This window comes from Zootoca vivipara, chromosome 3, assembly GCF_963506605.1.
Source record: "Zootoca vivipara chromosome 3, rZooViv1.1, whole genome shotgun sequence".
Taxonomy (NCBI): Eukaryota; Metazoa; Chordata; class Lepidosauria; order Squamata; family Lacertidae; genus Zootoca; species Zootoca vivipara.
In genome coordinates, this window is record NC_083278.1 from 77091799 (window position 1) to 77106285 (window position 14487).

Genomic DNA, 14487 nt, shown 5'->3' on the forward strand with positions numbered 1-14487 from the left:
CAGAATTACTTACAGGATACCATTTAAAGTTTTGAGTTAATTAGTTACAGTTTTGGAAGAATTTTCAAAGAAGAGTTCTAACTTATATGAATTAGTTACAGCATTCTATTTTACATTGAGTGTGCCAGAGTAAGTTCCTTAATAGAAGAAATAAAAACACATTTCAGCTGAAATAATTTGAAATATATACTTAATTTTGAGTGAGTATACTAGGTATTACCATTACAGACTAAATATCACTCATAAGATCAGACAAAGCATCCTGAGAGATTTGTATGAAGTATAATAATATAACTGCCAGTCAGTAGGAAGATGTGGGTGAGCAATAAAGTGAAATAATGTTTTAAAAATATGAGTTGTAAAGGACTTTGATTTAGTAAGGGTAATCTGAAAGGCAAACCAAAGGAACGTTTTTCAGTCAAACTTAAATTACTGAGCTGATAAAAAGGAATAAGAAAATTAGAAAACAATTTAAACCTGTTAAAATTAAGTTGAAGTCTATGACCTATATTCACCAGCTTTATAAAGCTTAATGAAATGTTCACCTCCATTTTTCTTATGTCTGCCCAAAACCCATTTTAAGCAGCTTGATTCCCCCCCTTCAACCGTTCAAAACTTATTGAACATTAAACTTTATTGAAAAGTGATGCTTGAACATGGATGCATTTTTAATCTTTTGTGAATACAACATTAGCAAGTTTGCTTTGGTATTTGTGTTTTGTAACTGTACCAGTGCTATAACATCACAAGCTTTGAATAAAAAGGTATTTTTTTGGGGGGGTTAAGGTGTCTTGGCAGAATTGGTTGTCACTTGATGCTTTGTCTAAAACATTCTGGTCTGTAAGAATTCTAACAGAGTGTAGTAAATGTGTACAATTCCAGTTAGCATACTTACTGCTGAATATTCAAGACAAAGGAAAGAAATACAGCTGAAATTATTTGTTTTACCTTTCAGTCTCCTCAAGTAGACTGGAACATCACTCTTAATACTTTTTGAATCTTCCTCTGTTGATTCCCAGATCATTGTTGGGGGATTGTTTTGTGCTAACCAGTTTGCCACTTTGCTCTCCGGTGCCATCATCACAGTTTGAAGCCCAGGAAGATCCTGGGCACCAGAAGGAGAAGGCTTCTTAGATTTGTGGCGCTGATCGGGAGTGAATTTTGTAACATGATCTTTGATGGTTACTTTTCCTGGGGTGCTGTCATCAAATTCAATAGTAAATGAAGCATGCCCTGCCCCTGCTATGTGTGTGTCTTTTGTTGGGATCTCATGAATAGTACCCTCAGGTATTTGGGAATGTTGATGGGATTCCTTTGTAGGGATTTCAAAATAACTTGGCTCCCTACAGAAAGGATAAGTTTCTTCTTCACTTGCAGCTGCAGATTGCTCCTCAGCTTGCTTGCCATCTGTGCTGCATCCTATTAAGAAAAACAAAGAAATTGAAATTCTCCAATATTGCAAAAGCCGAGGCTTCAAGGAATTTCAGAGTTCACATAAAAGCCAGGAGACAATTCTTGGGGAGGACATAAGAAGAGCCCTGCCAGATCTGATCAGAGGTCTATTTAGTCCATCATCCTGTCCCCAAGTTGCCTGTGGGGAGCCCACGAGCAATGCAGAAAGACTGAAAAGTAGAGCTCCAGAATTGCAAGTCTTCTCTGTTGATAGTTCCATATTGAAGACAGGCATGAAAGTACGCACGTCTAATGGAAAGAAAGCTCACTAAGAATGTCAAAGAAACAAGTTCATGGGTATCAAAAGATTACACAATTGAATAGAGCCATGGGGAGGGGTATCTTTGTCTTCTTCATCTGCATGAAGTCCTGAAGAGTAAATATGAACTTGGCTTTAATTCAGATTTTAATATATCCCTGCCAATGGAAGCAAACAAGCTAGATGGCAGTGACTGAAGACACTTCTGAAAATCCAATGCCGAAAGTACAGTGCAGGAAAGGAAGATAAAATTAAAATGGAATGTAACGTCTATAAGCAGTAAGAAACATGCAGAAGTTTGTAAATATCTTGCTTTTTGATGGATAAAGAAGCAGGAGAAGAGAGGAACAGTGTACATTCTGAATAAATGCTAAATCCAAGCTTTTGTGGAGCTGCTAGCAAAACATTATGCATTCAGCACAATAAGCTTGCTTGCCAGGTATTAGAGATTTGAATGCACCACAAGCAACTGCTGCTGAAGTGAACACTGGTAAGTCGATTCCAATGACTGAAAGGGGCAATATCATTTATTTTTCAAGATGCACATAAAGTAACAAAACAGATAACTTCAAAACACTAGCACATTTTAAAGAAATCTATTTACATATTTGCTCTGTGGATGAAAATGGTACAATGTCATGCAAAATTCATTTTAAAATGGGCAGCACAGCAAACAGAATATTCAAATGATTTTCAGGAGTCATGTCATTTAATTTTACTATTGTTTCTCTAAAAAGAAGAAGCTAAAAAGCTGGGGCGCGGGGCTGGCTGTATTTCATGTTAAAGTGTTAATGAATTCCAGCGCAACATACAGCTGATGACACTGGGGAATGAATGTTATTGGAAAGGGATCAGAGAACTGGTACACAGTATCCTGTGATCTTCAGCCTCAGCAGAAAAGCAGCCGATGAGGTTTACTTTGTTTTACCACAGTGTTAAAATATAAAATGCTTGTCCAATTTTTAAAGATTATTCCAATTACGATTTGCAGTTTTATGCAACATCTCCTGCCAAGACTAAAAAAGAACTAGGAAAATTGTTCTGGAATGCACATTTTTGCTCCTCCACTTTCTGTGCGAAAAGATAGGTTTTTAAATTGCTTTTAAACTGTCTGGCTATCTTTTCTTCGGTAATTACCCTGGTAGAAACTGGTAAAGAGATTACCTCCACTTCCCATGCAATTAAGACCTATAATACATCCACTTAATTAAGCAACAAAAATTGCTCACACAAGAACGCATATATTGGCCCAGATCAAAAAGTGCTCATATGCAACTTCTCATGCTTCAAGTTGCGTCCCACTGATTTTTCCCTCCTGCTTCAGCCCACATTTCTGTATCCCATATTATTTTGGAGGATACTATAACCTTCAGGAGCAGCTTTACAGGGGTCTCGGGTGGAGAATGGGGTTGGAATTCCCTGTTAACAAGTGACCTTCTGCTTTTGTTTCTTTGGCTTGAGGCCACTCTATAAAATGACAGAGATTTTTTAGTTATAGCACAAGATACAAAAGCTACCAGTATACTACTTTTGGTGGGTTAAAAAATCAACTTCCTGAATTGATGTTGATGTTGCTTTGGGGAACTGTGCTAAATCACTTTAATAGATTTAATAGATTTTAAATATCCTTACCTTTTCTAGTAAGCACTGTAGCATGCAAAGAGTTAACAGTTCAAAAATGAGTTCTCTGCCAGGATACTGTGTACTATAATAGTGATGGGGAACAAGACAGGCAAGTAGCTTAACTACCATGCAATGCAGAACTGGATATACATGAAATGAATGGTATTTGTACAAGAGTGACAAAATGTGAGCATCTACGGATTCAAAATCAGGAAAGTAGCCGAGGCTTCTGGAGATGAAAATCAGCAAGCTTTTGCTTTCAATGGAAAACGGCACAGTGAAGGAAGCAAGAAATGCTCAGGGCAGATAGCTGGTAGGGAACAGGAGGATAATAAGAGCAGGTGTTAACAGCAAAGCCAGGAGCTAAGAGCGAAGCTGGGTAAAGTAATAAGGGGTAGCCTGCAGGGAAGTCCATGGAAGGAAGAACAAAGACAGAACAAGTCTGTTTTGATATGTGATGCTTTCGGAGAAGCAGTTAGGATGGATTCTGGATTGAAAGAAGTAAAAGTGCTTGTTTATATGAAGGAGACGGATTCTGTAGGAGTGGGAGTTAATAGACCAGAAGTGCAATGATACTTATCATCTCAACTGTTCTGGGAAGAATTCAATAGCTGGAGATTGAAACATTAGTACTGTGCTTTATCAAAAACTCTCTGTTACAATATATTGCTTGGCAGCCAAGTTACTTCCAACTCTGCTATCTTCTTGTAAATTCTTCACTATTAAACAGGCAGCTCAGTGCTCCCAATATTGGGGCATGTTCATAGTTAAAACCTGTTAAAAAATTAAAGAATTACAGTGCTATTTACTGTTTAACATGTACAGTTTCATAGAATCTGACAATCATTAAGAATGCAAGTGCTGTAACAGATGCAAAGAAAGCTGTAGTCAAGAACCAAGAAAATCAAATCAAAGAGATCTAGCTGGAAATAAATTATAAAAAGTTTGCAAGCAGCAAATATTCACTAACAAAGCTAATCTGTAATGTTCTTTGTGGGTGGGGCTGGTTATAAAGGCATTATGACCTTAGCAGTCCAATAATTGTTTCAAGGGTATTTCTTCCCTGTAATATATTTTTAACTAGCTAGAATGTATAAATGGAGGTTTGTTTCAGAGCTCTCTGGATAACCACGAGAAATAAGAAATATATAAATGGCACATACATATAAGCATAATTAATGAAGCATGTTTTGTTCTTGGTTTTTGTTTTGTTAACCACCAGTACTTCTAAGTTCAGAAGTACCCCTAAAGTGTGTTTGCAACTCCCCACACCCAAGTCAGTTAGAAATTGTGTTTTGATAGAAAGTTGATAGCATAAGTGAACCCACAATAAAAAGTTGCTGTGTAGACTGCTCCCATTCAGGATTCCTGCCAACCAGCCATGCTGTCTCCTATGATATTACAAGTTTTCCTCATATCCCCCGATAATCAGCCAGTATTTGATGCCCAATTAGCATATTTAATCCTCACTCCACTGTATGGAATTTTTCTCCAAAAGCAGGGTTGTGGTTTTAGATGAGCATTTTTATACATCTGCAGATCCTTGGATTACAGTACTGAGCTGTATTACCTCTTCCTTGTGTATTGATGGTACCATTTTGTCTACCTAAGGAATGGCACAATTATATATGATGAAATTTTACAAATGTGTGCTGAGCATGCATTGTCACCTCAAACATTTAAAGTGACGATATAAAGCTAGCAAATCTACTCAGTTAAAACATAATTAATCTATAATGTAGTACAATGGTACCTCTGGTTACGAACTTAATTCGTTCTGGAGGTCTGTTCTTAAGCTGAAACCGCTCTTATCCTGAGGCGCGCTTTCGCTAATGGGGCCTCCCTCTGGCATGTGATTTCTGTTTGTATCCTGGGGCAAAGTTTGCAACCAGGAGCAGCTACTTCTGGATTAGCGGAGCTCGTAACCAGAGGTACCACTGTATTTCTTCCATGGAAAAAATAGTAGTTTGATATCCGAGATATTCTTTCATAAAGGACAAAAAGGGATGATGCTATAAAGACAAGATATAAAGGCTGAACATTTTAACAGCTAGTAAAAATGGCTCAAGCGGGCATAGAAGGGCAGACAATCAAATTTCAGATACATATTTAAATCAGGAAATCTTTGTTCACAATCCCTCACTTATGCTTACTGAAGAAGCTTGAGCCTTTCAGAAAAGTCTGATATCTATAAATACAGATTTTAATCTAGCTCCAATTTCAATGCACCAAAGTGAAGAACAGTATATTAGCCTCAAAGGTCACAGACTTTTGTTTGCAACTCTCCAAATAAGGTAGGTACAATTAAAAATGGATTGCTCAGTGGATTGATTTTGTTTCAAAACCAGTCTAGTCAGCCATATTTGGGACTGGAAAAGACTTTTCCTTTAAATTAATACCCTACGTTGCATGTAATGGTCATTTCATGGACAGCAGGGAGGACTGCAGTAGGATCAGCATAAATGGAGTGCCACAGCTTACACCAATGAGAGCACTTTTCATTAAGACAAAGCTACCATTGGATACAACCCACTGAATTTTCTTGTGTTGCTTATCATGCAGTGTCTGTTTGCTCCATGAATGTTTTTTTTTTGAAAATTACATTATTTTTCCCCTGCAAGAAAATCCAGTTACTATTATTCAATATTTATCCCAGTCTGAAACTATTATCAATCTGAAAAATGTGCTGTAGGCTTTGGAAGGAGAATCCGTTCCAAGAAGTGACTAATGCAAAGATAACTTATATACCTCTTTCAAATTCAGGACCATAAATCATACCAATATTCTTTTCTCATAGAAGGGAAGGCTTGAATCAGCACAATCCATTATAAACTTGAGTTTTTGGAATCAACAATAGACTTCAGCACTCTTGGAGATCAGATCAGAGCACACCAGGAATCTTGATGTTTATAGAGTACCATATTTAACTGCCAAAGATAATTGAAAGCTTATAGCCTTGAAATAAAGTATGTTACTAAAAAGCTAGAAACATTCAGCACACTCAGGTAGGCACTTATTTTTGTAAGGATATATTACATTACAGTAAGATATAAAAAGGTCACAAATAAGAGTAATAGGTAGTTTAAAATACAGTAGTACATTGTATGTGTAATGCATGTGTATCTGCACCATCCAAAATCATGTTGTCTTCTGGATCCATAGTAGAGAAAACAAATCAACATTATCAAATATACCAAAAGTAAAGTCTGTAACACCTGATCTGAACCCACTGAGGTTTGCTTGCTGGAACAATTTTCCATTAGAGGTTTCAACAGTAATACCAAAATAATCTTATTAACTTAAGTCTATAAAGGCTAATTGTATCTAGTTGGCTTAGCAGAAACTAATCTCCTATATCAATCTCCTCATTAAACCATGCCCCATCTGCTATATTATATACTTTCTCTTCAAAACAATACCATTTTTCAGAAGTGCAAAGAGGTGAAGCAGAAGAACTGGGTATGCCAGTTCAGGCTTGTTTTAAGTTACTTACAAAAATTATTAACATAAACAACCTAGCCTTTAATTTATGAACTAGCTGCTATGAAGTAGACCAAAATCTCACATTGAATACCATTAAATCTATGCCCGAGAAAATGTTTTTTAAATCATATTTATATAGCAAACTGCATGCAAACTCCAATGTAACATTTATGTTTCATGAAGAAATGAGAATGAAGGACCAATTACATGTGAAAAACATATCAGTGGAATAAAAATTGATGTTGATTCTGCAGATATATTCACATATAGATTCTGGCTCATTCCTACTCATGGAACTTTCATCCAAAATGCAAGATAATTTTTCTTACTTTTTTTTTTTTTACATGGAGGATTGATTGACCGTGGTGATGTGCACAGCCTCAACTGTCAACAAAAGCTAGTGCTCCTGTAGATGTCTTAAGCTTGTTATTGAATGACAAGGAAAGCTACTGATGTGATTGCTCCAGAGTGTCTCTCCAATCTGTAGAAACTTGGTACTCAGATGAGCTCCATCCTATGTAATGGGTTGGACAATGGTTGGAGCACAGGTGGCGCAAGTCCCAGAGTGAATGGAATCAAACACTGATTGGTGATAACTGCACCTACCATGTGGAAGTGGCAGCAGCAAAAAAAGTGCATTTCTCTGCCACCACTGCATTTTTGGTAAATTACCAGGCAAAGCTGTTTCGGTGGATAAATGGTGGTTATTAGGTCCAGCCCAGTAATGAAAACATTGCATGGGGGCTCCAGCATGCAAATGACCTATATTTCTCTATCCACTTTCTCCACATCAGTTGTAATCTTGTAAACTTCTATCATGTTGCCCCTTACTTGCCCTTTTTCTAAACTAAAAAGCTAAGTAGTCTATGTAGGGAAGTTGCTCCAGCCCAGTAATCATTTGTGTGCACTTATTTGTAGCATTTGCAGCTCTACCGTATTTTAGATAGATAGATACACTTTTTAATTGTTTAGATGTGGCAACTAAAACTGCGTACTGTACTCCAAATGTAGCTGCACAGACTTGTATTAAGACAAGGCAATATTTGAGTTTTCATTTTTGATCCTTTGCCTTTTTCACAGCTACTGACTCAGTTGACATTTTTGTTTAATGATCCACAGTGACCCCAAGTTCTCTTTCCTGGTTAGTGTACTTTAATTCAGAACCCATCAATGTACATGTGGTTAGAATAATTTGCCCCACTGAACAACATTTTAGGCTTACATTAAACTTCATTTGACATTTTGTTGGATTTTTCATCTACTTTAGTAATATTTTACTCACTATCCAATTTGATATTCACTATCTTGAATGGCAATAGTTATGGCACAATCTGCACATTGCTTACCCTAACTCCAAAAACAATATTGAATATAAAGGCAATATTGAATATAAAGATTTTCAATATATACATGTCAGGTTTTCCCCCTTGAAACACTGAATATATTATTAAAACATGATTAGACAATGACAGAAGGCTGTAATAACTATGTGGTTCTATCTGACTAAATCATACTTGGAGTAGAACCATTATATTCAATGAACGCTAGTCATCACTAACTTAATTCTATTGATTTCAACAGGTCTAAGAATGACTTAGTTGAACATAACTGACAGGCCAACCTATTTTCAGGTGCAACAACAAGAATGTGGGACACATTAGTGAGTTTAAGTAGGGTTGTTAACTTTTCTTATCACTGAACTAACAAATAGCCCTTACTAAAGCCTAAACTAGACAATAGGGGGAGATGTATAAGCACCACTAATATGCATTTCACAGATAACTTGTAGAAACATAATTATATAAGTATTTCCCCAGCCCACTTGCAAGGCCTAACCAATGAAACCGAGCAGTGGGCAAGGGTATGCTAATACGGTATCATTTTCCAGCTACATGTTAACTGTGGAAACACGCACCCGCATGTATCTCCATAAGCTTGGGCTATGCCAGAGATGGGGAACACTTGACCCTCCAGATGAAACTGGACTCAAATTAACTGCCCCAGCTGATATGGCCAAGAGTCCAGGATGAGCTCTGTAGTCCAATAACACTGAGGGGCGGGGAGTGTGGGTTGTATAGACTCCTACGGTTGAGCTTTGCAGTACAATCCTGAATTTTTATATTCAACAGGACTTACTTCTAGGTAAGTGACCATATGATTACAGCCTCCCTAATTCACCAGAAAAGAACTCTATACCTATATTTTATAGCACAGGTATTTGAAATACTTAACATTATAGGGGGGGGGAATTACAGTAACATGCTATAGAAACTGTAGACAGAAACCACACACAGCCAAAAGCACAAATACTGTAAAACTATTTTCAGAAAAACTGCTTTGTTTTCCCAAATATGTAACAAGAGACATGTCTTTCCAATGCATACATTTTATTCACATACACTTTCCGTTGCATAGATTTAGTAGTCTATATCCATATCCATTTTCATTACTTAAATGTCTACTACCAAGTGGCTAATATTCTGGTTTGTAAAAAACGTTTCGATCACATCAAAAGTATACTAATTGAATTCCATTGAGCACCCTCTCAATCCCTGGATATCTGAAAGGTACAAAAGCCAGTGGCTCGATTCCATCTTTAGCACATTACTGCACAACAATATAATTCCTAGAGGAAACAATTCATATCTTTAAAGTTTTGTACAACACAATAAATACTGAACACTGAATCAGAAAGGTTCTTGGGAATAGACAAAACTTGTTTTCATTGAGAAACTGGCTTTATAGTTCTTAGTCCCCAAGAATACACTTTTAGGTTGCAATCTTATACACATTTTCCTGGGAGTAAGTCACTTTGAACTCAGTGGGACTTACTTCTGAGCTGACATGCATTGTTAATTTCCCTTAGATAAGTGAATGGCTGTCATTAACTCCTATGGAGGGGGAAAACAAAACTATGACACTTGATATGACTGGCACATTGTGAACGAAACCTGCCACCCAGCCATTGCCACTGACTGATCCAACCTCCACTGAAAGATGCCAATATGTACACAGACACAGGGCCCCGCGGTTTAGTGATATTTTCTTCTTCCTCCCACACCAGAATGGCAAGTATTTAGTTTACATGAATTTTATGCTTGAATTTACTGTAGACATTGTTCTTTTACCATTATTTTCTTAGACATGTGGACTGACTTAGAATATATACCAGGCCTACCAGATGTGAAATGGAGGTGGGGAAAAGCTACAAATGGCTCTCTTTATAAATAACCTTACCTAAAACTCCAGTTTCTTGTATTTTCTCTTCAGGTTTACTATCAGGTTTGTAACCATTCTGTTCTTCAGCTTCATCCTCACCCCACCATGATGGTTGCCCATATAATGGTGTGCCCCGAGGAGGCATGGCAGAAAGATCTATATAAACAAACAAAATAGATTATTCATTTGGAGCAGCAAGAGTGACACTATGAAAAAATGGTAAAGAATAGAGATGGATTGTGGCTAATGTTGTGTTTACACTGCTTCCAAAACCAGGATGCAGAGTACATGGGAGTGTGTAAACAGCCTAAGCTATCTACATTCTGGATAAAATGTGCTAACATATTGCTTGCCTAGCTGCTCACACACATTTAACTGAGCTGGGCTCATTTCTTTGAGGGGCAGCTCATCAACCTGGAATCCTTCTAGGAGAAGGAAAATTCTGATCCTAAACCTCCACTTCCTTGTGGGATATTTTGTGGGATTATATTTACTTATCTTAGGAAGTAAAACCTACACAAATCCGGAGTGGAGTCTGGTTGGATTGTGCCTTGTACACCTGTTTCCAACAACTCCTGCAGCCAATTGGTGCCAATCATATTGCTCTGCTTTCCTTTGGGCCACATCAATGAGGCTGACCAGCCCAGGACCTCCATACACACTGCCCAGGCTTGTGACCTAGGGAGGGTACGCTGGTGCTGCTATTGCAGCGGTTTGACTTAACCCTTAGATGCACACTCCATTGTGTCTTCAGACAGATGGATGCTAACAAGGAAGGCCCCTTTGCTTCACAATGAATAATTATTTTCCACTTTCCTCCTTTTAATTTTTTTTAATGTCTCCAAATATGGTAGTTTGACAAAGAAATACTTGTTTTAATAAAAGTAATAAATCATTCACCGGACTTCAAAGCTGCTACAACAAAATTTCATTCCCTTTAAAATGAAAACACATACAATGCAATGTGTCAGATAGCAAAGCCAAGCTGATTTAAGAAATACAAGGGATCTGACAGTTAATTGTAGCTTTTTGTTTCTATTTCTGCCGTAACAGCCAGAAAAGCACACTGCTAGAGGCAAGTGATACAGAATGAGGAGTTCTTTCCTACTAGGCGACTATACAGAATGGAAATTTCTTTGTAGAACTATAACCATTAGGTACTATTACAAAGTAAGAAACAAACCTAGCAATTTTTACAGTGGCATATGAGGCAATTGATGGCCCAACTCCTCTAGACCTTACCTAACTCAAAACATCTTACATCTTACAGTGGCTTGTCAAAAGTTAATATATTTTAATAGCTAGAACTGTACAAATTTATTTCTCTCACCTGCTGCTTTCTCTTCAGATTTCAGTGTGTCTATAACTTTGTGGTGCACTTCAACAATGGTGTCTTGTACCTTTGGCTGTGTAGATTTGGCACTGGTTAGCTTTGATCCTTCTGCCTCCGAGGATTTTTGAGATAGCTGCAGTTGACTTGTAAACTTCTCATGCTGTATATTAGATAATCCCCCATCAAGCAAAGCAACAGAACATTAAGTATTCAACATTAAGTGTTAATAAACTACTATAAAATGAATCACTCAAAGTATTCAATATTAGCCATATTCAAAGCAGACCCGCTCAAATCAACAAACTTAAGTTACCTAAGTCCATTGTTTGTACTGGATCAACTTAAGTTGGGTATCACGCAATATATTGATTCTAAACCAACTGGTTGCATTTGCAGATAACACTGAGACACAGGTTGTGTTTCTTAGCTGACTTATCTGTCTGAATATATGAACCTGGCTCAGGAAATTAACTATTGTTCAATTAAAGAAAAGACACCATGGTTTGCTGTTGATTTATGCACTGCAGCTCACTTTAACTGTGGTTTGTTGTTATGTCAGATTCCAGGATCCTAACGTAATACTTGCTTTTGTTGACACCCCAGCCACTTGCTTGACAAGCAACTAGAAAAGAATGCATGAGGCAAGGGTAGCTAGAAAATGAAATTGTTCCCTGGGCTAAGAAACTGTGATTGGTGCATTTCTATAAGTAGCCTTCCCTCCTTTCCTGCTTGACAACAGACTCCTTTGCCTGCTCACCTTCTTTCTGACAAGCCCTTCTTTTCAAACCAACTTCCCTAGCTTTGCTACTGCTTTACAAAAAAAGAAACACTTAAAGTGGTCTCCAAATTACGAACATCTATCCAGAACTTTATGGTGAAAACACAATTCATCTTAGGAGGTTAACATAGTTGTTACACTTATGCAGGGAAACAGAAATAACTGAAAAGGAAATAAAAGAAAACTGATATTTTCTATTTCACACTTCAGGGTCTCCCCACACATACACACACGTTGTTGGGAATTTTTTTACTTCTAACTGCAATGTAACCCCAAACATTTCCAGCTCTATTTAACACACTAGGCAAAACAGCAGTTATTTTGGGGACTGATTGGGTGAAATGACGACTCATTTTTGCTTGCTAGGAAATGTTCAGGGAACGATTTGGTAAAAAGCCTCCCTGCTATGGTTTGGAGGTGCTGATTGCTAATGTGGAGTAGATGCAGGGAGAATTTCCTTCAGGGTATGCAAAAGCTCCTACAGGGAGGCACTAGTTCATTCAAACTGCAAGCATAGCAGCAGCAATCAAACAGCAGTCACACAATCTCCCCAAATGCTTGCATGGGGGCTGCTGCTTAGTGAGACTCAGGCTTTAGGAGTGCAGCAGTCTAACCTGAGAAACAATAAATGTGGGCTATATATTTTTACCTCAAGCACTTCTTTATTATTATTATTATTTTTAATTACTTTTTCATTGAGAGTTTTCAACATAAGATACAATAAAAACCAAGCTAATTAAAAAAAAGAAAGATAAGAAACAAACCGAAAGAAAAATAAGGAAAGGAAGAAGGAAAACTAAATGAATATGCAATACCAAGCCCTGTCTCACAATTATATATTAATCCTTATTTCACACAGAGAAGAGCTAACCCCTCTTTCCTCAGCCTCACACCGTGAGGGAACTTATCAGGTCTGCCTCTTATGGAGGTCCTTTCCTCTTCTGTCCACCACCTTCCTGTGTGTATCTTCATTTATGCCAACTACAAATCTTCAGAGAACCAAAGACACATATAGACAGAATGAACAGAGAGTTAAAAGTGACAGAAAATGCATACCTTAAGGGCTTCTTCAGGAACTCTCATCTCTCCTCTGACTACAGTAAAAAGATTAGTATGTACAATGCGATAAGGAAATTTAGTGATATTTGTCTAAGTCCATTAGAAACTTCAAATTTTATGATAAGTACAGTATATGGTTTTGGGGAGCAAAATATTGCTTGCAGCCTCCAAGGTTTAGAAGATAAAATGACATTGCTCCTATTTATGAATTAAGGGGACTGCATTGATAAATATTCTATTATGTTGTTCTTCATTAATTTATGCTAGCAAATTTATTTCATGTGGATGTTTAGCATAAGCAAAATAATTCTAGTTACTGTCAACCAATGAATATGTATGCCCATAACAGCAAAATATATGAGCATTTTAAGTATTTCCCTAATTTTGACATCAAACCAAACCTTAATTTGATTTGAAACATAAAACAGGTAAAGTTGAGAGTTGCTTGTTTGCTCCCTGCAATATGAAGCTTCCTAAATTTAGTCCCATCTTTATTGTGCAGCAACTTCAAGGTAGAGGAGAGGGGCAAGTTCTGTTGCATGAGCAGAACCAATAGTGTTGGCTACAACCTCGCGAATCTGTACGACTATATGGAAAGGTCTTCAAGTATATCTGGTTTCTGACAGTAAAGCCTTGACATACTGCTATACTAACAACCATGACAATTCGTTTTTAGTTATCTCAACATTTCAGAGATAAGATTTTTAATCCATTTCTTTCTGCCACTTGGTTTGTGAATTCCGAAATGCACCTCTACTCTCTTATTATTGTTATTCAGTAGTTACATTTACACCCCACTCAAGTACCCAGAACAGCTTACCCAAAAAATTAAATAGAATTGTTAATATGTAAATTCAGGAAGAACTCTTTTTAAAGGCAAACATAGCACTAACTCATTCTCTTAAAAAAAGGATATCATATCCAAATCTCAATTTATCATCAAGTTTTAGAGTGATATATGTCTGTTCTGGAATTCGAACATCATTGACAAATGTCTGGTGGAAAAAGAAGAAACATATTATACCTTCTACCAGTAATGAACTTCTATATGTGAATATAATTCTTCTTGTAAAGTCATGGTACCACATGTCACTATTCAATTACTGAAAATATTATAAAATCAACCTTACTTGCCCAATAAAAAATTCAGAAAGGATATGTGCATATATAGAGATCTGCCTTTATTTAATGCCAACATGCCCTGGGCCTATCATGAATTACTTACAATGAATCTGTTAATGAAATATGCTATAAACTTGCTGTGTTAACACAAGCTGTTCC

At 37.0% G+C, this 14487-nt stretch overlaps 1 protein-coding gene across 6 annotated transcripts in view; it reads right to left on the reverse strand.

Moving 5' to 3' along the window:
* The window catches only part of CEP170 (centrosomal protein 170), a 70655-nt gene that overhangs the window by 37973 nt on the left and 18195 nt on the right, over positions 1 to 14487 (reverse strand). For 5 of the 6 annotated variants that reach the window (XM_060272877.1, XM_060272876.1, XM_060272875.1 and 2 more), the window contains exons 4-8: positions 14120 to 14201; positions 13204 to 13259; positions 11367 to 11529; positions 10055 to 10192; positions 949 to 1419 (exon numbers count right to left, since the gene is read on the reverse strand). In XM_060272877.1, the coding sequence (XP_060128860.1) occupies positions 949 to 1419; positions 10055 to 10192; positions 11367 to 11529; positions 13204 to 13259; positions 14120 to 14201 (910 nt within the window). The remainder of the gene's footprint in view (positions 1 to 948; positions 1420 to 10054; positions 10193 to 11366; positions 11530 to 13203; positions 13260 to 14119; positions 14202 to 14487) is intronic. The other variant, XM_060272878.1, reaches the window with a different exon arrangement.